The following is a 23,223-nucleotide window of genomic DNA, read 5'->3' as shown; positions in this document are numbered from 1 at the left end:
TGAACTATTCCATTAACTTGAGGTTTTCTTAAGAATCCACGTGCTTTATGTTATTCATATAGCAATTATTTATTATATACAAAAATTATAATTTTGTTGGGGTTGCCTTTGCATTTTGTGTCCCTACATTAGAAACAAACCAATGAATGAATGCAGTATTCAAATAATTATTTTCATAGCAATTATTATGCAATTATAACAATTTATTTAATACAGGGTTATTATAATTACCTAAAACTGAAACCATAAAATACATTTTCATTACTTGAGATAAAATATAAAAAAACTTATTTTATTTCAGCTGCAAAGGCAATATTTCTTACCCTGGTGTACTAAAATAACTAATAACTAAAACTGACATAAAAACTATATAGACATATTATAAAAATTTCTAAAACATACAACAAAATTACAAAAATATTAACTTTAAATTAAACTATAAAAAACTAAAAACAAATTCAAAATATTAATAAACTATAATAGTATTTCTGATACTAAAATAACACTGATTTAATATATAAGTCGTATTATATAGTAATATACTTGCTATGAATGAACAGAATGCTAATGCACAATGTTCAGCAATCATGATGTTCCAAAATTCCAAAAGTGTTTAGTCTTGATAATGTTCCTCCCAAATCCTCAAGAGCAAACTAGTTAACAATGTTTATTTGGCTGTATGAGATGAGATGTAAATGTACTCATGTTACTGCCACCGTACGGTGAATTGCTGTTCTGTATTCTTCAGTGGCTCTGATAAAAGTGCACACTAAATTAACATCTGTTAGTCAATCAGATATGATCAGTGCTGTAAATAGTGCAGTGTTAAACAGAGTATGTTTGACAGGTTCAACTCTGAGATTCTGACGGAGGGCTATGTGGATGAGAGCGGTGTGGGTCACTGTATCTCTCCGCTACTCTACGAGTCGGGCTGGATCCCTTTCGAGGTGTCCACAGATGGGGTCAACTATGACAGGGCAGGGAGGTGGCTCTCAGGTGACATACCCATTTCATAGTGCACTGCACACTAAGGTTTGTAGGAATGTCAATCAAAATGGACCTAATTTGCACATTCTTAATGCACATTTAAATGCGTGCTGTTTCGAAAGTATTGTGACGTGTTAACCTAGTCCTAGCGGACATTCATTTCTAGAACATTCCTTTAGTGTTGTTCTTAGCTGATATCAGTTACCGTACGATCCCGTGGTTTATTGCATAATGTACTGATTAGAATAATCAGTAATCCGACCTCCTGAGGCATTTGACATTAAGTCAAGTTCATTGGAATATATTTGTCCTAATGTAGCAGTGCTGCTTTTAATGCTGAGATTGATTGATTAGTCCATCACAGTAAACTGGGTCCTGCTCACAAGATTATTCTGGGCAACGCCACACAGTGGCAGTACTACGGCACAACAGGCGTCAGCGGGGATTTAACGATGGTGTGGAAAACATCTCTAATAAATGCAGAGAAAGTCAACATCGAGCTGTGGGGTTACAATGAGACCGGTGAGTCCGTCCATCCATCCATCCATCCATCCATCCATCCATCCATCCATCACTATTGTTCTGATTTATCTATCTATCTATCTATCTATCTATCTATCTATCTATCTATCTATCTATCTATCTATCTATCACTATTGTTCTGATGTTGTCTATCTATCTATCACTATTGTTCTGATGTTCTATCTATCTATCTATCTATCTATCTATCTATCTATCTATCTATCTATCTATCTATCTATCTATCTATCTATCTATCTATCACTATTGTTCTGATGTTCTATCTATCTATCTATCTATCTATCTATCTATCACTATTGTTCTGATGTTCTATCTATCTATCTATCTATCTATCTGTCTATCTATCTATCTATCTATCTATCTATCTATCTATCTATCTATCTATCTATCTATCTATCTATCTATCTATCTATCTATCTATCTATCTATCTATCTATCTATCTATCTATCTATCTATCTATCACTATTGTTCTGATGTTGTCTATCTATCTATCTATCTATCCATCTATCTATCTATCTATCTATCTATCTATCTATCTATCTATCTATCTATCTATCTATCTATCTATCTATCTATCTATCTATCTATCTATCTATCTATCACTATTGTTCTGATGTTGTCTATCTATCTATCACTATTGTTCTGATGTTCTATCTATCTATCTATCTATCTATCTATCTATCTATCTATCTATCTATCTATCTATCTATCTATCTATCTATCTATCTATCTATCTATCTATCTATCTATCACTATTGTTCTGATGTTGTCTATCTATCTATCTATCTATCTATCTATCACTATTGTTCTGATGTTCTATCTATCTATCTATCTATCTATCTATCTATCTATCTATCTATCATCTATCTATATATCTGTCTTTCAATCTACCTATTGATTGTTCTATCGCTCTATCTATCATTCTATCTATCATTCTATCTATCTATCTATCTATCTATCTATCTATCTATCTATCTATCTATCTATCTATCTATCTATCTATCTATCTATCTATATATCTGTCTATCTGTCTTTCAATCTACCTATTGATTGTTCTATCGCTCTATCTATCATTCTATCTATCTATCTATCTATCTATCTGTCTTTCAATCTACCTATTGATTGTTCTATCGCTCTATCTATCATTCTATCTATTGTTCTATCTATCCATCTATCACTACTGTTTTGTCTTTCTGTCTATCATTATATTGTTCTATCTATTCATACTATATATTGTTCTGTCAACTTAGTTCTATCATTCCCCCCATCTTTCTATAGCTCTGCCTGTCTATCTACCATTTTATCAATTGATCTATCTATAGGAGATATATTTATTAGGATTAACTAACATTATTATTATTATTATGATAAACTAACAGGAGAGGCATATTCTGCTAACTGGGAGGCAGAGTGGAAGTATCTGTACACTGTGGGCAGAGATGTTCTCAACAGTGGAGTTTTCAGTTTCACCCCACAGATCGCAGACAAACCATTCTCCCTCTGGGACCTAGGGAGCATGCGGGTCAGCCCCAGCTCCAAACCAGACGGAGCCCGGTAAGAACCTTTAGTAGTTCATATAAGTATTTGTATTACAGATTTTTACAATCGCTAAAAGAGAAACTGCTAATTTTGGAATTTTTGGGAAACAATGATATCATTCAAACATTTTACATTTATATTAAAAATAAGAAATGTTTCCTGAGCAGAAAATCAGCATATTACAATGTTTTCTGAAGGATCATGTGACACTGAAGACTGGAGTAATGATGCCGAAAATTCAGCTTTGCCCTGTAAACTGTAAATTACATTTTACAGTTTTTTACAGTCGCTATAGGACACATTTCTCAATACTTAGCTCACTTTTTCAAAACTCTTCACACAGTGAGCACAACAGAAGTATATGTGGGCTAAACTGTGGATCATTTATGATTGCTTTGGCACAAAATGCATTCAATGACTACATCTTTCAAATTACATTAATTCTTTTTCCACTTCAACACAACAACCGCCAACACTCTGTGTCCCTACAGGCCAATTTGCACATGCTTACAAACTGTTTTCAAAACTGTTAAACTTAAGCAATGTTCTACATTTCTGTAGTAATATTGTAATGAAATATATTTAGAATGATATAAAAACAATTGGACAATTGAACCAACCACAACTGATTCCTATTATATCTGAATCGGTGGATGGTGTGTAGACAAATGTTTGTATTTTGGAATTACTCAGTGCAACAACAACAACAACAAAAAAAGACATAATATAATATAAATCAAATCATATTGAAGCGTACTGCAGAATGTCTGATTCATTCCAGTAACATATATTGCAGTGAATTCTAAACAGTAGAGAGTTGTCCTTGTTTTATAGAGGAAAACATTGTATAAAGTTACCTGTTGTTAGTGTTTTTTAGGTCATTGTTTTGTGGGTGAGAAAGTGTGTTTATGGGCTGTCAACCTTTGCTATTGTTATGTTATGTTGATTTGAGACATGTATGAAGTGATTTGCTAGTTTTAGTGCATTTTGAATGTGAAATTAACTGCTGTGCCGAGCTGAAAGTTGGTTAGGAGAACTGTGTGAAGAGTTTTGAAAAAGTGACCTATTTATTGAGAAATGTGTCCTAGCGACTGTAAAAAACTGTAAAATGTATTCAAATAGAAAACAGTTATTTTAATTAGTAATAATATTTTACAATGTTACTGTTTTTTTCTGTATTTTTTATTAAATAAATGCAGTTGGTGAGCAGTGAGCACAAGAGACTTTTTTGATTTAGTATTTTAGGTCATTGTTTTATGAGTGAAAAAGTGTTGTATGGGTCACAACCTTTGCTAGTTTTTTCTTTCTTTCTTTTTTTTGGAAGAATGGCTTGATTTAAGACATGTATGTGTGAGTGTTTTGGTAGTGTTAGTGCAGTTTGAATGTACAATTAACTGATGTTCCAAGATTAGAAGGACTGTGTAAAGAGTTTTGAAAAGAATTATCAAAAAAATGTATGAGAAATAGGTCCTACCGTAGCAATTATAAAAAACTGTTCACAGCATTTTATTTAAGGACTGTGGTTAAAACCAGTTGATTTCCTTATTTGGTTAATAATGGGGACAATGATATCATAATTTATTTGTGAAGTGTACGCAGAAAAGTGCATGGTTCCAGTGAATAAAGACATACTTGTTTTGCGCAGGGATGTTAACGCCCTGTGGAGTGAGGCGTATGCGGTCGCCTGGCATCTAGAGGAGGCGTTCAGGAAGGACTCTGCAGGCTGGGCCCTGCAAAAGTGCATCAATTGGGATAAAGAGGAGAAAGCAATCCCCAACTTCCTTACAGAGATAACCGACTGCCCCTGCACGCTGGCTCAGGCTCGTGCTGACACCGGCAGATTTCATGTGGGTCCAGAGCAAAACTTTATCTGATAATAAAGGGATAGTTCACCCAAAAATGAATTTACTCACCCTCAAGCCATCCTAGGTTTATATGACATTCTTCTTTCAGACGAATACAATCGGAGTTATATTAAAAAATGTCTAGGCTCTTCCAAGCTTTATAATGGCCAGTTTCTGTTTTGAAGTCCATAAAAGTGCATCCATCCATGATAAACTGCTCCATACGGCTCCGGGGGTTAATAAAGGCCAGCAACATCATAATTATTTGAGAATTTTGAATACTTTACCAAATTACAAATTTAGGCCTTTGTCATCATCATAGATACATTTTGTAAAATGGCTTTGATGAAATTTGCTTAATCTACATTTATTAAAGTGTCTATACTCGAGCTCCTTTTGACGAGTTGTGCATGTTTATTTTTCAGACTGATTATGGCTGTGATATCGAGGCAGGCAGTATCTGCACTTACCATCAAGGTGCAGTTCACTGCGTCAGAGCCATACAGGGAAGGTAATGTGTGTGTGTGTGTGTGTGTGTGTGTGTGTGTGTGTGTGTGTGTGTGTGTGTGTGTGTGTGTGTGTGTGTGTGTGTGTGTGTGTGTGTGTGTGTGTGTGTTCACAGTAGGAAATTGACATCGTCACCCTTTATTCAAATAGTATTAAAGATGTTTTAAGCATATTGCGTAGTTGTGCTTGTAGTCATTTTTTTTTTTTGTGATGACAAACATGACAAATTGTACAGACATAATGTTAGGCCAGGTTGTCATGCAAAGAAATTATGAACACATGTAAAAACAAGAGAGAACCAACAAAATATTGATAGCTGATTATGTCATACTACTCAATGTATGCATTTTTTGCATAGTAAAATAAGACCTTTAGCTGTAGTTTGCTTTTTATCTGAATAATTTTGTTAGATAAATAACTTAACCTAGTTTAGTGCTTTGTTCTTCTTTCATATAAAAATAATAATAATTTATTAGTCATTAAAACAAATATCCACTACGGACATCACTTTTGGTGACTATATATATATATATATATCCTTGTGTGTGAACATGTAAAATACATTTTATTCGGTCTTATATTTATCCTGTTGATGTATTGTTTTCTTGCAGTCCTGCGTATGGTGCCGGTCAGCAGTGTTGCTATGACAGCACTGGAGCGCAGATGCTCACCGGGGACTCTATTGGTGGCAGCACCCCTGATCGAGGGCACGACTGGGGGGAGCCGCCGTACAAGAAACCTCCCAGAGTTCCAGCGTTCTCACACTGGAAGTATGATGTCATCAGTTTCTACTACTGCTGCCTGTGGTCAGACAACTGCGAATACTACTTCACCCACCGCCCGTCCAGTGACTGCAGAGCATATCGTCCTCCTAGAGCAGGTAAAGGAAATGTCTATAATACTTTTCTTTTCTTTTTTATTATTAATTGTTTTATGTAGGCCTGGTTTCACAGACTGGGCTTAGATAAAACTGGGATTAGGCCTTAGTTTAATTAGGACATTTAAGTAGTTGAAAAAAACATGGTGTGATTTTTGAGACAAAACAATGGCAGTGACATATTTTAAGATATGCCCGTGCAAGTTGCTTTCAGTTAAAACAGCTCAAACATACATTTAAGTCTGGGAGCCTTGTCTGTGAAATGGGGTTACATTTTTTTTTTTTACTTTATTATTAGTAGTAATAGGATCAGTAGTAGGCCTATTTACATTTGTGCCACTTTTTTGGCAGTAATAGTTGAGAAATGTCAGGAAATGATAGGAAGAAGATTGCTGTTTGATCTGGAAATGTCATGAACCAGATGCAACCAAATGCAAACTGGTCAAATCTGATCGGCCACTGCTCTAAATCTTTAGATTTGTGTGCAAATGTTGGTCTTTTCCACCCTTAGCTGCTGTCCTTGGTGACCCTCACTTCATGACATTCGATGGCGTGAATTTCACCTTCAATGGGAAAGGAGAGTACAATCTGGTTCACTCTTCAGCCTATGAGCTGTCTGTGCAAGGCAGGACTGAACCAATGAAATTAGAGAATGGTGAGTTCTATAACCTCCTGTATTAAAGTATTGAATCGGGCATCTTACATTGAGTCGGCCACGAAAATTGTCCCTTCAGGTTCTGTGGTTATGGCAACCCGACTCTGTTCAGTGGCCATGAGGGAGAAAGCCTCTGATGTCATCGAGGTGCGTCTCGGAGAGCAAGAAGATGAGCTCCAGGTCTTAATGAACCAACAGGTGCTTTCCTTTTCAGAGCAAACATGGATCGACCTTAAAGGTAAGACCAGTTTATTTATCCTCTCAAAGACAGTTTATCAAAAGCACAAAATGTAAGAAAGACAATCAGCATATTAGAATGATTTCATGTGGACCATGACACTGAAGACTGGAGTAATGGCTGCTGAAAATTTACACATTTGCCAATTACATTTTAAAATATATTAAAGCAGAAAACAGTTATTTGAAATTGTAATGATAATGTGTTTTTTTTTAAAATAATTATTGTGAAATAAATGAGCATAAAATTGGCAATTTTTAAGTAGTCATCAACAATTCTAAATGGAACAAAAATGCTTCCATCTTTAAATTATTTGTTAATATATTATTTATTTATTATATTATTTATTCTACTTGAGCATAGTGAGTAGTGAGTTTAAGTTGACATAATGTCTTATGTAATCATTGACTTGCACGCTTTCTGTTAATAATAAAAAATAAAAACACCTTACAGCAGATGTACAAGATGAAAAATCATAGTTCATTATGCTTGCCAGATTAATTTTGTGGGCTGTCGGTTCTCAGTAAATATTGTTTACACAATCTACAGTATTTGTGTTACTTGTTTATATATATATGATGAATCTGTTTCCTCCTGGTCTATTTTACAGTCTGTTTTTTTCTGTCGTTCCAGGTGTTTTCGTTTTTTCCCCTAAACCCACTAATGTGACGGTGATGTTTCCATCGGGGACAGGAGTAGAGGTCAGAGCAGGTGAAGGGGTCATGACCATTACTGTTCTACTGCCCCATGACTTACACAACCACACGCAGGGTCTCCTCGGTACAATGAACGACGACCCTGAGGACGAACTCACCTCTAGTAATGGCCTGACCATCCCTTCCAATAGCAGTCCACAGGACATATTCTCATATTGTGCTGGCTGTGAGTATCCATTTCACTTTCACACTACTCAATTCACCTGCCAGTATAGTCGATGATGAATTTGCAATGATTTTAATTGAAACTGGAATTAAAAATGTATACACTACATGAGCTGATGAGCTCCTCTCTTTCACACCCAGTCCTGTCGGGAACCTGGCGATTTAAATGACGGGGCGGCGCTGATAATAAGGGGGAGGATGCCATTCCGTCACACTATTAAAGAAATGCTTCATCTGTTGTAAAGCTAGTTAGCTAATTCAAAGCCATTTATATTTATTCCGTAACTAATGCATTACATGTGGCTTTCAAAATACATATGTGATGTTAAAAGCAATGCAAAAGATTTTGTTCTAACAAATTGAATCAAACGGTATCATAACTGTATCATATAGTAAAGTATTCCATAATAATTTTTATTTATATAATAGTAATAATAATAATAGTTATTATTTTATATAACAACAGTACAGTTCTTTGCTTTTACAACAGTTAACCATAGAGATTTATTTTGTCGGATAACTGCAGTGAAACCTCTCTTTAGAAATGCTTCTCTTTTTTGGCAACAGATTTATAAACCATTCTCATTACAAACATGGGAAGATCAGTCATAATGAAACATGAAGTCACTTCCAAAGTTTTTGCCGCCAACAAAATACCATGTGTTTTTCTTCACCAGGGGCCATTACGAATGAGACTTCACTGTTTACATACGACTCAACCCACCTCCTGAATGAATATTATTATGCCCCAAAGCACGATCCGTCATTCATCCCTAACTTTTCCATGACTGAAGACCTGGAGGATCCCCTGCTGGAGCCCACGCTGAGTCTATGTGAAGGAGAGGGGGCGTCCTTCTGTAAATATGATGCACTAAGCATGCGCAGTCTGCAACAAGGCAATGCCACTCTACTGGCCTACCGGAGTCATGCATCCACCAAGAAAGCTCTGGAACCAGGTGAGCGGGAACACAGGGAACCGATTCTGAAGAAGCTTCCAGATTTTTGCAGGAATGTTAATAATGTGGATGAGCCGTGTTTAAAGCTGCTTTAACATAACCGATAAACCCACTCATCAATTATGTATTCATGCATCAATTATTTCTACATTAAGTTGCTTGGCACTATAAAGTTGATAGCTAATGAAATGCCCAATCAAGCATAGATAATAGGTCTATTATTAATTTTTATTATCTAGAGTATTGCTAATTAATATTTTCAATATTGTATTTTATTTATTCGCATAAAGCCTAACAAAACCTCGGTACAATTGCTGTAACTAAAGCCTTTTGTAGCTAATTGCTTAATTTTACAACAGGCATTTTGCTAAATTATTATTATTATTTTTTTAATAATTTTGCTGAATGATTTTATTTTATTTTTAAATCATTTTGCTGAATTTTTTATTTTTATTAATGATTATCTTCTAAAAGGTGCTTACTGTGGTCACCTAGAATTTGTATAAGTGCTATTTTTAAAAACATGCTCATAGAAGTCTTGTCATTTGTTATGCATTTATCTTTTGTTACGAGGTTAAAGACCAATGCCAGCATTATATGGTGATGTCACCATTACATTTAGCTGTTCGTTGAACTTCAGTTGCGAATTAAAATAAAGCAGCACACACAAACTTGACCTCTGACCATTGCTCAGTTATAAAGCATTAGAGACCTGTACATGATCTGACTATTATCTGTATAATATATTTTTATGATTTTGTAATGACTGTGACTTCTCAGTGCAATCCTGTGGATGGCTGTCACCACCTAACCATGGTCAGAAGGAAGGAACCTTGTACCTGGAGCGGGCAACCGTCACGTTCTCATGTAACAATGGATACCGTCTTTATGGGTCCCAGGAACGCACCTGTCAAGGGGACGGCATGTGGTCTGGACAGGATACGCACTGTGTGGCTGGTAGGTTAAAGCGGAAAAGGAAAAATGTCATAATTTACTCACACACAAGTCGTTCCAAACCACTAGATGGCAGTGTTTCCCTTTACAAAGTTCACATCCTTGTGTGGTGATTCTTTGAAGGCTGTATAGCAAATAATTCAAGCTTTTACTTTTTCCTCCTTATTCCATTACGGGTGATCTTTGACATCTCACTGAAACATTTGCTGTCCAATCTTTGGATACACTACCATTCAAAAGTTTGGGGACTGTAAGTGCCTTTGAAAGAAGTCTATTATGCTCACCAAGGCCGAAAAATACAGTAAAAAACGTAATATTGTGAAATATCATTACAATTAAAATTAATAATGTATTCTATTTTAAATGTAATTTTTTCATGTGAGGCAATGCTGAATTTTAAGCATCATTACTCCAGTCTTCAGTGTCACATGATCCTTCAGAAATCATTCTAATATGCTGATTTTGCTCTAATAACATTTCTAACCATTATCATCAATGTTAAAAACCGTTGTCCTGCTTAATGTTCTTGTCTAAAGTTCAAAAGAACAGCATTTATTTTAAAATGGAAAGCTTTTGCAAGAGTATAAATGTCTTTATGGTCACCGTTGATCATTTGAATGCATCCTTGCTGAATAAAAGTGTTAATTTCTTTAAAAAAACAACAACAACATTTCTTACTGACCCCAAACTTTTGAACGGTAGTGTATATACCCAGTGTCTCATCCCTCCACAGTGTTTTTAGGTCTCTAAAGAGACGTCTCTGTTCAGACGGACCGGTCCATTGATCCGTCAGTCATGCAGACAGACAGACAGACAGACAGACAGACAGACAGGCCGAGAGCGCAGCAGTCATACTGACCTACCTGGATGTACTTGCGCTTGTTAACTTTTGACCCGTCGGTATCATTAGAGCGGAACGGCGTACTTCCTCTCGATAGGCATCTACAGGATGGATCTGTTTAGAATCTGATCTGGACTCTCTCCATCAAACACATGAATGGTTTATCTGCTCCACAGCTGTGGAGAATTCATCCCCCGCTGGCTCTCTGGCCTTTCTGGGGGTTCGTTGGATAACTGAGGAGTCAAAACAAAGCAACAACACGCTTTATAAAACACATCAGGCCCGCGATCCAAATAATCTTGCACTCAATTTACTAAATGCTCGCTATTGAAAACATGTTTGGTAATTCGAATTGGGGTGGAAAATTATGGGAAAAAAACGTAATGTGGTACTAATGGCGTTCAGCCAATGCTTTGAAGCTTGTAGTTTGTCAAACTTGATATTGGTCAATGTTTGCCGTTTATTTGCGGGTAGTAAAAGTACATTGCATACAAGTACACTTTCTAAATCAATAACGCAGTTATTGCTTTATTGATTTATGATCGTTGAGTTTAGTATCAGCTTGATAATCATATTTTGTGAACTCTGAAGCTTTCAGATAAAGGGTTTTCATTAAACTCACGCACGGTTACTTTACGGTTTGGGTAGGCGCTCTTTTATTACTGCACCATTACTGCAGGCCATCCTGCGCTCGCCGACATCTCACACGGCTGAACAGATCTTTATTTATCATCAGGAAATGTTCTAGATATATGTGCGCTCTCACACTGCTGCGGTCAGGCAGGACGGTAATGCACACAGGGTTTTTAGAGTATTTAGAGCTGTTTTTGTCAGTCCCACATGTCTCACTTTCCCTGTATGTTTCTCCCTCTCTCTTCTTTGTTCAATCTCCTCATTACATGTCTTTCATTATACTTTACCCGTCTCATTCTCTTCATTCTTTTGCCTTTCTTTTCTCTTCAACTGTCTCTCTTTATACCTACATATCTCTCTCTCTCTCTCTCTCTCTCTCTCTCTCTCTCTCTCTCTCTCTCTCTCTCTCTCTCTCCTCTTTACCTGTCTTTCTATTTTTTACCTATCTATCCCTTTACCTGTCGCATTCTCTCTATTTCTTCATGTCTTTCTCTCATCTTTTACGGTCTCTCGTTTCTATCTTGTTACTCTCTCTCTCCCGACCTGTCTCTCCTTTCTTTGTACCAGTTCATTCTCACTACATCTCTCTCTTTTTACTTGTCTTCCACTCTATTTTCCATCCTGTTTCTCCTTTTTACCTCTGTCTTGCTACCTGTCTTACTCTCATTTCCCTTTCTCTCTACAAATCTATCTCTCCATACTTTTCTTTCCCTCTTCTTTCTCATCATTATATTTTTTCTCCTTTCTATCTGTCTCTCTAAATGTCTCTCCTTTTGTCTATTTCTCCCAACCGGTCTCTCTCTTTCATCTTCATCTCTCTCCCTACCGTCTCTAACATCTCTTTACCTGTCTCTCTTCTTTGCCGATGCCTCCTCTTTATTTTACTCGTCTTCACCTCTTCTTTACCCGTCTCTCTCTCCTTTACCTCTCTTTTTTCCTTACAAGTCTCTCTCCATACCTTTCTCTCTCTTCTTTAACTATCTTTCTCGTCATCATCTTTTTCTCCTTTCTATCTCTCTCCCTTAATGTCTCTCTCCTTTTTTATGTCTATCTCTCCCTACCTGTCTCTATTTTTGCTCTCTTTTTTCTATCCTATCATCATCTCTCTCTCAACCATCTCTTCCATCTTTCGGTTCGTTTAAAGGGTAATTCTCACCAAAATTGATCCTAGGCTTTTTTTGTTAAAAATCCCTTAAAATCTTCTCTTTTGTTGACAGCAGCCGGTTTATAAGAGCTTGCCATTACATATTTGGAAAGATGGTTGCCCGCATGTTGCGTTCCTGAATGCGCATTATAAGCAACCCAAACTCAGAGCAGATGCAGAGATGAAGTTTTTTTCTCCAAGTGTGAGCATGTATTATCAGCTACTGACAGTTTGGTGGGTGTTTTTTATGTATAAAAGTAATTTTTCAGTTGTCAAAAAGGATTCAGACAGATCCGCTCTAGTTAACGTGAAAGCACGACCTGCAGATAACCCCACTCCACACACATACACTACATCTTTTCATTCCTATGATATGGTCGTATCTGTTGCTCTTGAGCACGTCTATAGTCATTATCTGTGTTTTGAAGGTCGTCCCAGGCTGGCGCTCTTAAGAGCTGACATGTGTCATAGTGTCTTGGTGATCGAGGGGCTCGGGACTCCACCTTCACTTGAATTGATAATCCCACTAAACCTCTGTTTATTCCCATGTTCCAAGACAATGTAGGGTCTCAGTGATACTTCCCTGCTTATCTGTCCCTCTACTTTCCCTCTCTCCTTCTCTTTCTTTTGTTCTGGCTGATAAAGGTTGACATCCTAGCCCACATCCCTGTCAAGCATGTCAGCGACGCTGGGATCAAAGAGCTCCCCCGGCCTGTAATTGACTTCCCATTACAGCGCTCTGAACCCCCAGCAAATAGCCCTCAACAGTTGGTTATTTGCATGCGTTCCAGTACAGTTCAAATTCAGAGGAGAAAAAATCAGGAAAGTGAGGGTGAAATGAAGGAAGTGAAGAGTGCAGGTTAACCAAAAGGACAACCGTGTGGTTTTGTGTTGGGCTGCAACTAACTAATTATTTCGATAACCAGTATTTACTCAATCATAAAGTATTAAGCAGCAATAAATCTTTCCATTGAAAATACATTGATAATAATAAGAAATGTTTCTTGAGTAGAAAATCAGCACATTAGAATGATTTCTGAAGGAACATGTGACACTGAAGATTGGAGTAATGATGCTGAAAACTTAGCTTTGACATCCCACGAATAAATTATATTTTAAAATATATTAAAATAGAAAATACTTTATATTGTAATAATATTTGTTTCTGTTTTACTGTATTTTTCATTTAAAAAAATGCAGCCTTGGTGACATTAACACGTTAAAAAATATTTCTGATTCCAAACTTTTGACCAGTAATGTGTGTATATATAGTATTTCCCCCCAAAAAATATTGTTTTTGTTACACTCCACTTGATGGACATACATGCAGGCACTTTAAATTATTTAGGAAAAATGCTCACATTATAACCATAATGTTTAATTTAGTTTTTCCCCCCCATAGGATTGCATTGTTCCTTGATAGAAGACAAATCTGTAATTAAATTTGTTTATTATTGTCATTTTGATTAACAATTTTATTGATTGGATGTTGCAGCTGTAGTTAATATCGCTGTTTTGTTGGGTCGGACCGCATCTGGACTGTGTGTACATGTGCGTCACTGTACTGCAGATGCCCCGAGTCTCAACATATGGCACTGATGCTGTACCGCTTTCACAAATTACACTGGTTATAACTCTCTATACGTCAAGAGGCACAAGATGGGAGCAAGGCGGCTAAGGAAAGAAGTCGATTAGAGAGAGCAGTGAAAGTGAAAAATAAATAATTTCTCCAAGTTCCGAGAGCAGAGAGAGATATATATTTAAAGAGGACACTCACGTATGAGTGCACAACCCAGTGAGACAGTCACAGGCCCATAAGGACGTGGAACGGCACGACGGGAGGGGGCATAAAGAAATGACAGACACAGCCGCCAGTGAAAATGCGTTGTGACAGATTGAACTCAGCAGCAGAGAGAGGAGGAGGAATATGATGCAGAATAAAACTGACAGTGCGAGTTTAGCCGCTAACTTGCTCTTTTTCTTGTTCCCAAGGGAATGTGTCATCAGCATCGGCCCAATTCACCTGCAGCCCTCTAGTGCGTTTGAAGGGGGCTAGAAAAACATGCCGGACTGTTGACATCAGTATCCCATCGCAGTCAATGCAGCAAAGACAGTGCTAGACATTAAAGAGCCAGCAGCAGCTGTACGTTTTAATGCAGAGTATAATTAGTTGTGCTTGTAAGGACAAACATCATTATTATTTCTCATACTATTATTATTAAAATGAGTTTGTTCTACATTTATCTGCAACTTATCACAACAGATACACTGTTGTTCAAAAGTTTGGGACCAATTCGATTTTAAAAGAAGGCTCTTATGTTCACCCAGGCTGCATTTATTTGTTAAAAAAGGTATCACAATTTAAAATAATTATGATTTATTTTAATATATTTCAAAATATGATGGCAAAGCTGAATTTTCAGCATAATTACTCCAGTCTTCAGTGTCACATGATCCTTCAGAAATCATTCTAATATGCTGATTTGCTGCTCGAGAAACGTAGTATTAGTTGAAAACAGTCGTGCTGCTTAATATTATATTTTTTATACATTGATAGATATATATTAACAATGGGATAGTAGTGGATCTACCAGTAGTTGATCTGGTAGTGTGTGCATGATACTGTGCAATTACTTTTCTAAGTCATCAGTCTTGTCTGATGATAAAATGGGCACATAAAAAAAGAAAAGAAATTATATATATATATATATATATATATATAAAAAATGGACTTCAACTGAAAGAGGGTCCCAAAGCATATTTAAGAATCAAAATGTTGTAGATATTTGGCTATTTTGACTTAAGGCCTCATTATACTTCTGCGTCAAACTCACGCCGTAGCTACGGTGTACCCTGACGTGCACCTCTCCAAAAATGTAACAACGTGTCAATTCTACGCGGACGCAAGCGCTGTCATTGGTCTGCTAGAACCCCTTCCTCGGGTTTCACATGCTCCCTCTGCATGTGTAATTGCGAGCGTCAACGCGGACAACGGTATAAAGAGGTATAAACGAAAACCAACACGTTTTTTACGTTGCCTACAGCGTAGAGGCTCCGGCGTAGGTCCGACGCAGAAGTATAAATCAGCCTTTAGTCCAGTATCTAACCCCTCAGATCACCCTTGCAACTACTCAAAACATCTTAGCAACACCCTAGCAACCACTTAGAACACCCTAACAATGCCATAGCAACAATCTAGGACCTGAGACCTGGCTTGAATGGTACATCTTCTCAGTGGGATTGGCTCTGATCAACCTATGTTCTTTTGCGCACAAACACATTTTTCCTGTGGTCATTTGGCAGAAAGAGTTATGCCCCACAAATGGGCAATATTAATGGTAAACTTCAAGAAGGACATCGCAGGACATCAGAGGCTGTGTGTTTGTGTGTGTGTGTGTGTGTGCATGTGTCCTTCAGCGTGTTAGTAGTCTTCTCTAGTGTCGGAACAACATGCCAAATGAACCTGGATAAAATACTCAAATTCTTTAACCAAACATGCCTTCCGCCATGTTTGTCATGTCAGGAATTTAACCTGAGGCTAAAGGAAGTTTGGTTCTAATAAAAAACACAGTTTAATTTGCATTGGAAAGCTTCACTGATTATTTAACTTTATCAACAGAAGAACAATCAATGAAATGCAAAGCAGGTTTAGACACTTCATGCAGCTGCAGTATTAGAGTTGTAGTATTCCAGTTACTTGGGATAAAAGTGTCTGCAAAAATAAATGAAATGTACTGAATGCAAGTGTAGTGTAGTGTAATGTTGCACACTAATATTGTACATATGGCATATCCTAGACATCATTACAGCTTAAATTGTTTGTTACTTGTTTGTAATATTCATAATTAGATATTTCCACAATGCCCGACTGTTTCACTGTAAAAATAAGCAGAATCATGTGCACATTTATTTAGTCATATTTAACCACTGCAAAAAAAGTACTGTGGAAGTATTAGTACTCCAAGGTAGCCTACTTTAATTCATGTATACAAAAAATACATATTGCTATTGTCCGAAAAGCCAAGGTGTTACTTTTTGGGACTGTTTTTTTATTAGTGAAGCACTGCCATCTATGTCTTCGTCAAATTTATAACCACAATGTTTTATTATTAATTACTAACAAATGTGTAATGACATTTTTCTTTACAGATAATACATTGGCCATTGTCCTGGGGAGTGTTGGTGCGGTGTTGGCAGTGGTTGTCATGGTGATAGCAATTGTTGTGTACATGAAGAAACAGAAGAAGTGAGTCCAAATGTGTTTCTTTTCAAGTTCATTTGTTTAGTTTAAATATGTTGAATATTAGGTTAAATTATTTAAGGAATAATTGACACCCGAGTTGGTTATGCGCCCACGACGCAACTTTTTCGGGTGTGCATTATTTTGGACTGGAGTCAATTATTCCACTTATGGTTACTACACCTCAAGACATTGTTCAGATGATGTATTTCAAGACATTTGTCAGGTTTTTGTCCTTAAAACACACTTGTGTGTAGGACTAATTTCTTGCGCATCTCATTCCAGGCCTCCGTTGCTAATTCCAAAACGTCATTTCATTTCAGAGCTAGTAACGGAGGCTTCAGCCACTGATAGCAGACTAATGCAGTTATTAGATAGATAGATAGATAGATAGATAGATAGATAGATAGATAGATAGATAGATAGATAGATAGATAGATAGATAGATAGATAGATAGATCAAGCCTATGTGAATTACCTGAGTGTACTTCTCTCAACCGTGTTCGGCAGCAGCGTTTCTGCTAATAAGTTTACTAGTAAGTTGATCTGCTTCAAGAACAGTGCCGTTATTACCTCACTAGTGATAAATGTTGTGTAGATTTTAAGTTGTTAAAAACTATTTTACTGGTAAAATCGTCAGAGCAGCGCTGACAACACGTTTCTGTGCGAGTGTGTGACTATACTGTACTGTGTGTGCGTTTGAGTGGGAGAGAGAGCGGGATAAAGAGAGCATGTGTTTTCCGTATAATAAAACGTGACTTTATGTCGAAAAGAATTTGCCGGTTTTATCCTATTATTTAAATGTTTTTTTAGTCAGTGTCATTATGGTTTTTGGTTCTTTTGCTGTTGTATTCTGTAAGGACCGTTTGAAATGACTGAAATCATTTGGCGAGTGATGTGTAGCTGTAATGCGGTCAAGACCTGCCTGGAACTACGTTAGCCGAGTGTTTCCCTGAAAATAATTGCACACCTTAGAATGTCCGTCAACCAATCAGATTCAAACATTCAACAGCCCCATTGTATAAGCTGTTTTATAAAACGGTTAGTTCCAATACTTGATTCTGATTGGTCAATAGCTGTGTTTTATTCACGATAAAACACAACTACTGTATGACCGCTTCACCCAACTGTTCTATGTATCACTACACAACACCCCTAGCAACCACTCTTAGCAACTTAAACACATGTTTGATCTCATCGATATTGTTCATTGAAGCTATAGTAGAGTATTGTGAAGCTATTCGCGTCATGCCTAACAACGCCCTTCAGCCGTGACTTATTCACGATACAGCACAGACTCTCGTACCTTATTGCTTACTTAAGGAATGCTTGTTCAATATTATATAGAATGCGGAAACCAGGGCGTCAAAAGAGTAGAATTCATAGTAGGCTATATGAAAAATACACCCATGACCTACTACTGCCGAGATTCTGAAGTTCGCATTTGATGATCACTTTACTATCCCATGAAATCTTGGGAGGAGAGTTGTGAAGGCAGTGAAGTGACATAACTGACACTGGTAGGCCACATGCCAGTGACAACACGGCAGATCTATTACATCCGAATTTCATTCACACTACCCGTATTCATACTACAGTATATATATATATTCCTGTGATGGCAACGTTGAACACTGTCACATGATCCTTCAGAAATCATTCTTATATGCTGATTTAGTGCTCAAGAAATGAAATCATTGTTAAAAATAGGCTAATATATATATATTTTTGTGGAAACCGCAATCTTTTTTTTTTCAGGATTTTTTTAATAAATAAAAAGTTCAAAAGAACAGCATTTATTTACATTATAAATGTCTTTACTGTCACTTTTGATAAATTGAATGCATTAATGCATCATTGCTAAATAAATAATAATGGGAGAAATATTCCTTTAAATATACCAGTCAATATTTGTCTCTCCAAAAAAAAAAAAAAATTATTACTGCAGTCGAACTGCGTTTTTTTTTTATGCTGAAAGTTATTTATGAGAAAATATAAAGCAAATGTGTAATCTTTGAACTTTCCAAATAAAATGTTTGCTCTTGTCATATATAATCTTGATATATGATAAAGATGTCATAAAGCTCACCTGGGCCGGAAACCCCAAAACTGATGTCACAGAAGACATCAAAGATGTCAGCTTTTCCAGTTCATGATTTGTATCACCCATTTATCTTTTATATATATATATAAATCTTTTTTTTTTTAAAGTCATGTCAGTTTAAACGGTTTCACGTTCACAAAGAATGTGATTGCATAATTATCATCAACAAAAACTAGACCTGAACAGCCTCTCTTCCTCTCTTCCACTAACCTTTCCACCCCCCACTCTAGTAATTTCCCCCATCCTTTCTCCTCTTTCGCCCGGTTGTAACGCCTCTAGCTTTCAGTTAGATCATGTCTAGAGTTTCAGCCATGGGGGGTAATATGTCTCACCTGCCCCTCATAAAACCCATCCCTCTTTCATCCTGTGGGGGAAGGTAATCAGAGAGCGCCGGAGTCAAAGGTGCACACCTGTAGTGAGAGAGAGAGATGTACCGCTGCTCTATATCCTTACAGATACTCTGATAAATCTCAAGGGTGTGACGACGCACAGTCACAGACCCCTATATTTGCGGTTATACAGGTAAGCAGGGCCTCTCTTTCTCTCCTTAAATGCAGGTATATGTGTTACAGGCACATTACTAATTCTAGTTTTTCTGTCGTCATGCTAGTACACTTCAAATAAGCTTTCAAATATGTAAACTCTTCACCCAAGACAAAATAGCTCTGCTTCAAAACCTAGTGAGTTCCCACGCTAACAGCACTCTTCACAACTCACAATTGATTCCAGTATTTGTTACAGTGTTGCTTAAATAACATAAAATATATGATACAGTCACATATAAAACCTCAATTATTTCCACTGAGTACCGGTAGGTGTTATTCTGCAGATAGACGTATAAAAGCTATCTTGGAAAAAATGATAATGTGTTGATAGGGTGTCTATGCTGTCTAGGTAGAATGAATTAATTGGTTTTGGAACAGTGCAACTGTTTGTTTGTGTCTACTTGTGTCTACAGAAATTAATTATGTAATTACATGCCGGTATTTATAAAATATAAAGCAAGCATGTACACAATTGTATCACTGCAGTGTTTCCCATACATTGATTTATTTGTGGCAGCCCACCACAATATCAACATTGACCGCCACAAATATATTTCAGTGCTTCCCATTCATCAATTAGACTTTGATGGCCCGAAAATATATTTAAACTTCTCATAATAACATAAAGGGCCCTATTTTAACGATCTGAAACGCAAGTAACTTTGTAGGCAGATTCCGGGCGCTGTTGCTATTATACCGACGGGATAAATGACTCCCGACGCAAATCTAAAATGGGTTGGTCTGAAGTAGCTTCATTATTCATACAGTAGGTGTGGTTTGGGCGTAATGCGAAATAAACCAATCAGAGCGTCCTCTCACATTCCCTTTAAGAGCAGGCGCGCTTGTTCCATGGCGGATTGCTATTATAACGGCGGATTTGCCAGGCGCACGCCAGGAGCGGTTCACAGCCGAGGAGACCGACGTTCTCGTCAGGGCCGTAAAACAGAGAAGTGACATTGTATGGGGATGGGAGAAACCCACCCAAATTAGCTTCAGTTAAACAGGCATATAATAATGTGTGTAAATGTGTAAACTAGATTTATGCCTATTTTTTTCCACATCTTCACGGACACAACAATGATTTCACTCGTGTTTTAATATTTTTCCTTGTAATAATGTATGATTTGCAAAAATGAAAACTGCTGTGTCCGTTTAGATTAGAGAATCAAAGTGTATATACGCGTATATACATAATGGCCAAGCGATGCGCCCTTAAAATAGCATATGACTAACGTGCAACGCCCCACTGTCTTTAGACTAGTTTTTTAGACTAGACTAGTTTTTCCTGGTCAGTGGCGGAATTGTTTTCTCAAACTGCAAAATAGCACCAGGGAACTTTTTTTACGCCAGAACACGCCTCCTCTTTTCGCTGAACCAAACGCCAGACACACGTGATCAGCTCACGTCTCATTTCACAGTGAATGAATGCAGTGAACTCCATCTGTGCATGAGCTGAGTTTAGCGTGCTTTTGGGACCGTATTATTTTCACATTTGCATTGTTGAAGATTACAGCATTTCACTAGATCTGTAATGAGACGCGTTTGTAAACTTGTTTTCCGCCAAAATAAAAGCGTTTTTGTTGTACAATATATGGCTATTACTGTCGTATGAATATTATTAGGGGCCAAGCACTGAAGGTGCGGGCACCTATTGTATCTGTTCCCGTTCTTATTCTTCTTCTTTTTTTTCTTCCGACTGGGCGTCTATGGCAGCCTATAGAACCGTTTGCGGGAAACTTATACAAATTGGCACAGTGATAGAGGACAGCCTGAACTATCACCATAGCAAATTTGGAGTCTCCAACTCATTCCCTCTAGCGCCACCAGCTGTCCAAAGTTTCACTCATGTTTATGCTAATAACTTTTGAACCACAAGGGCTAGAAACAAAATTCTTTTTTCCTCTGATTCCTGAGCTCACGACGATTCGACTGCACCCTATGACGTCATTTTCCGTCATAATAGTTTTCCCGCCATTTTGAATTTTCCGAAAAACCTACTTTTTCGAACTCCTCCTAGGCCGTTGCTCCGAATTTCACGAAAAATGAACCAGATCATCTCCAGACCTTGACGACCAAAAGTTATGGAATTCAAGTTGATTCAAATTACCGTTCTCGAATACCACGCAAATAAATTTTACGTAGCGCTTGCGAAAACAGACGTAAGGCCGTATCTCCACAACGCTTTATCGGATTCTGACCAAATTTGGTATATGTCATCACAAGCATGACCTGAGGCTACATGCTGCGTTTCGGCGCAGCGCCACCTACTGGTCCGGAGATATGAATAATTTATGTTTTTGCTTATAACTTCTGAACGGTTTGTCCAAAAATCACAAAAGTGGTCTCGTTAGATTCAGGGCGTCGTGCTGAGTCGACTGATATTCAATTTTCCCATATCGCCCATTTTGGCTGTCGGCCATTTTGAATTATGTGCTAAAATGCTGTATTTTATGAACGCATGAACGTATCGTTACGAAACTCAGTATGGGTCATCAGTACAACGCCCTAAAGGTACTCAAAAATTTATGAGACAGCGCCACCTTTTGGTCAAAAGTTATAATGAAATTTCCAAAAATGCTAATAACTTTTGAATAAATTTGCCTATAGTAATGACACTGATTTCAATAGATTCCTTGGGTTATGCTGAAAACATAGATACCAATTTTGCCATAGTCAGCCAAACTTCCTGTCCGCCATCTTTATTTTGTTTTAAAACCTACTTTTTCGAACTCCTCCTAGACCGAACGTCCGATTTTCACCAAAATCGGATCGTGTCATCTCCAGACCGTGCCGAGTAAAAGTTATGGATTTCGTGTCGATAGACGAAACCGTTTTTGTATACCGCAGTGACAAATTTGAGGCATGATGCCAAAATGACTATTCAGGCTTTATATCTGCAATGCCTTGCCATATTGACACCAAACTTTGTATATGTCATTGTCACTTCACTCTGACCACATCACATCAGTTTCGTAACTGCGCCACCTATTGGTCGAAAGTGATAATCATATTTTTAGTTAATGTATGTGATTTTTCAACCATTTTGCCAAAATTCTTCTTTAAATGTCTTCAATTGCTCCTAGCTGCAGTTGGTCTCACACTCCCAGCCACTTTGGCATGTCTTGTCGTCTTGCTTGCGCTTGGCCCCGGTGATTGCTGCTTGCAGCTATTTAGGGGCCAAGCACTGAAGGTGCGGGCACCTATTGTATCTGTTCCGGTTCTTATTCTTCTTTTTCTTCCGACTGGGCGTCTATGGCAGCCCATAGAAGCGTATGCGGGAAAGTTGTTTTGGTTTGACATTCTGATAGAGGACAGTCCCAACATCAAATACACCAATTTTGGTGTTTCTAACTCATTCCCTCTAGCGCCACCACCTGTCCAAAATTTCAGAAATTGTATGCTAATAACTTTTGAACCGTAAGGCCTATCAACAAAATTCTTTTTTCCTCTGATTCCTGAGCTCATGGCGATTCGATTGCACTCTATGACGTCATTTTCCGTCATAATAGTTTTCCCGCCATTTTGAATTTTCCGAAAAACCTACTTTTTCGAACTCCTCCTAGGCCGTTGCTCCGAATTTCACGAAAATTGAACCAGATCATCTCCAGACCATGACGACAAAAAGTTATGGAATTCAAGTTGATTTGTCGAACCGTTCACGAATACCGCGCAAATAAATTTTACGTAGCGCTTGCGAAAACAGACGTAAGGCCGTATCTCCACAACGCTTTATCAGA

General features: G+C 37.4%; 1 protein-coding gene across 1 annotated transcript in view; it reads left to right on the top strand.

Annotated features, from left to right (window-relative positions):
- The window catches only part of susd2 (sushi domain containing 2), a 29,080-nt gene that overhangs the window by 1,127 nt on the left and 4,730 nt on the right, over nucleotides 1–23,223 (top strand). The window contains exons 3-14 of the mRNA XM_079607351.1: nucleotides 848–996; nucleotides 1,342–1,509; nucleotides 2,908–3,082; nucleotides 4,713–4,914; nucleotides 5,337–5,422; nucleotides 6,030–6,298; nucleotides 6,807–6,950; nucleotides 7,030–7,188; nucleotides 7,822–8,070; nucleotides 8,747–9,025; nucleotides 9,806–9,982; nucleotides 16,747–16,843. Coding sequence (XP_079463477.1) covers nucleotides 848–996; nucleotides 1,342–1,509; nucleotides 2,908–3,082; nucleotides 4,713–4,914; nucleotides 5,337–5,422; nucleotides 6,030–6,298; nucleotides 6,807–6,950; nucleotides 7,030–7,188; nucleotides 7,822–8,070; nucleotides 8,747–9,025; nucleotides 9,806–9,982; nucleotides 16,747–16,843 — 2,154 coding nt within the window. The remainder of the gene's footprint in view (nucleotides 1–847; nucleotides 997–1,341; nucleotides 1,510–2,907; nucleotides 3,083–4,712; nucleotides 4,915–5,336; nucleotides 5,423–6,029; nucleotides 6,299–6,806; nucleotides 6,951–7,029; nucleotides 7,189–7,821; nucleotides 8,071–8,746; nucleotides 9,026–9,805; nucleotides 9,983–16,746; nucleotides 16,844–23,223) is intronic.

This window comes from Phoxinus phoxinus (assembly GCF_949152265.1).
Source record: "Phoxinus phoxinus genome assembly, chromosome: 3".
Lineage (NCBI taxonomy): Eukaryota > Metazoa > Chordata > Actinopteri > Cypriniformes > Leuciscidae > Phoxinus > Phoxinus phoxinus.
The sequence above is the reverse complement of the archived record's forward strand: the minus strand, read 5'-3'. Positions and strand labels throughout refer to the sequence as shown.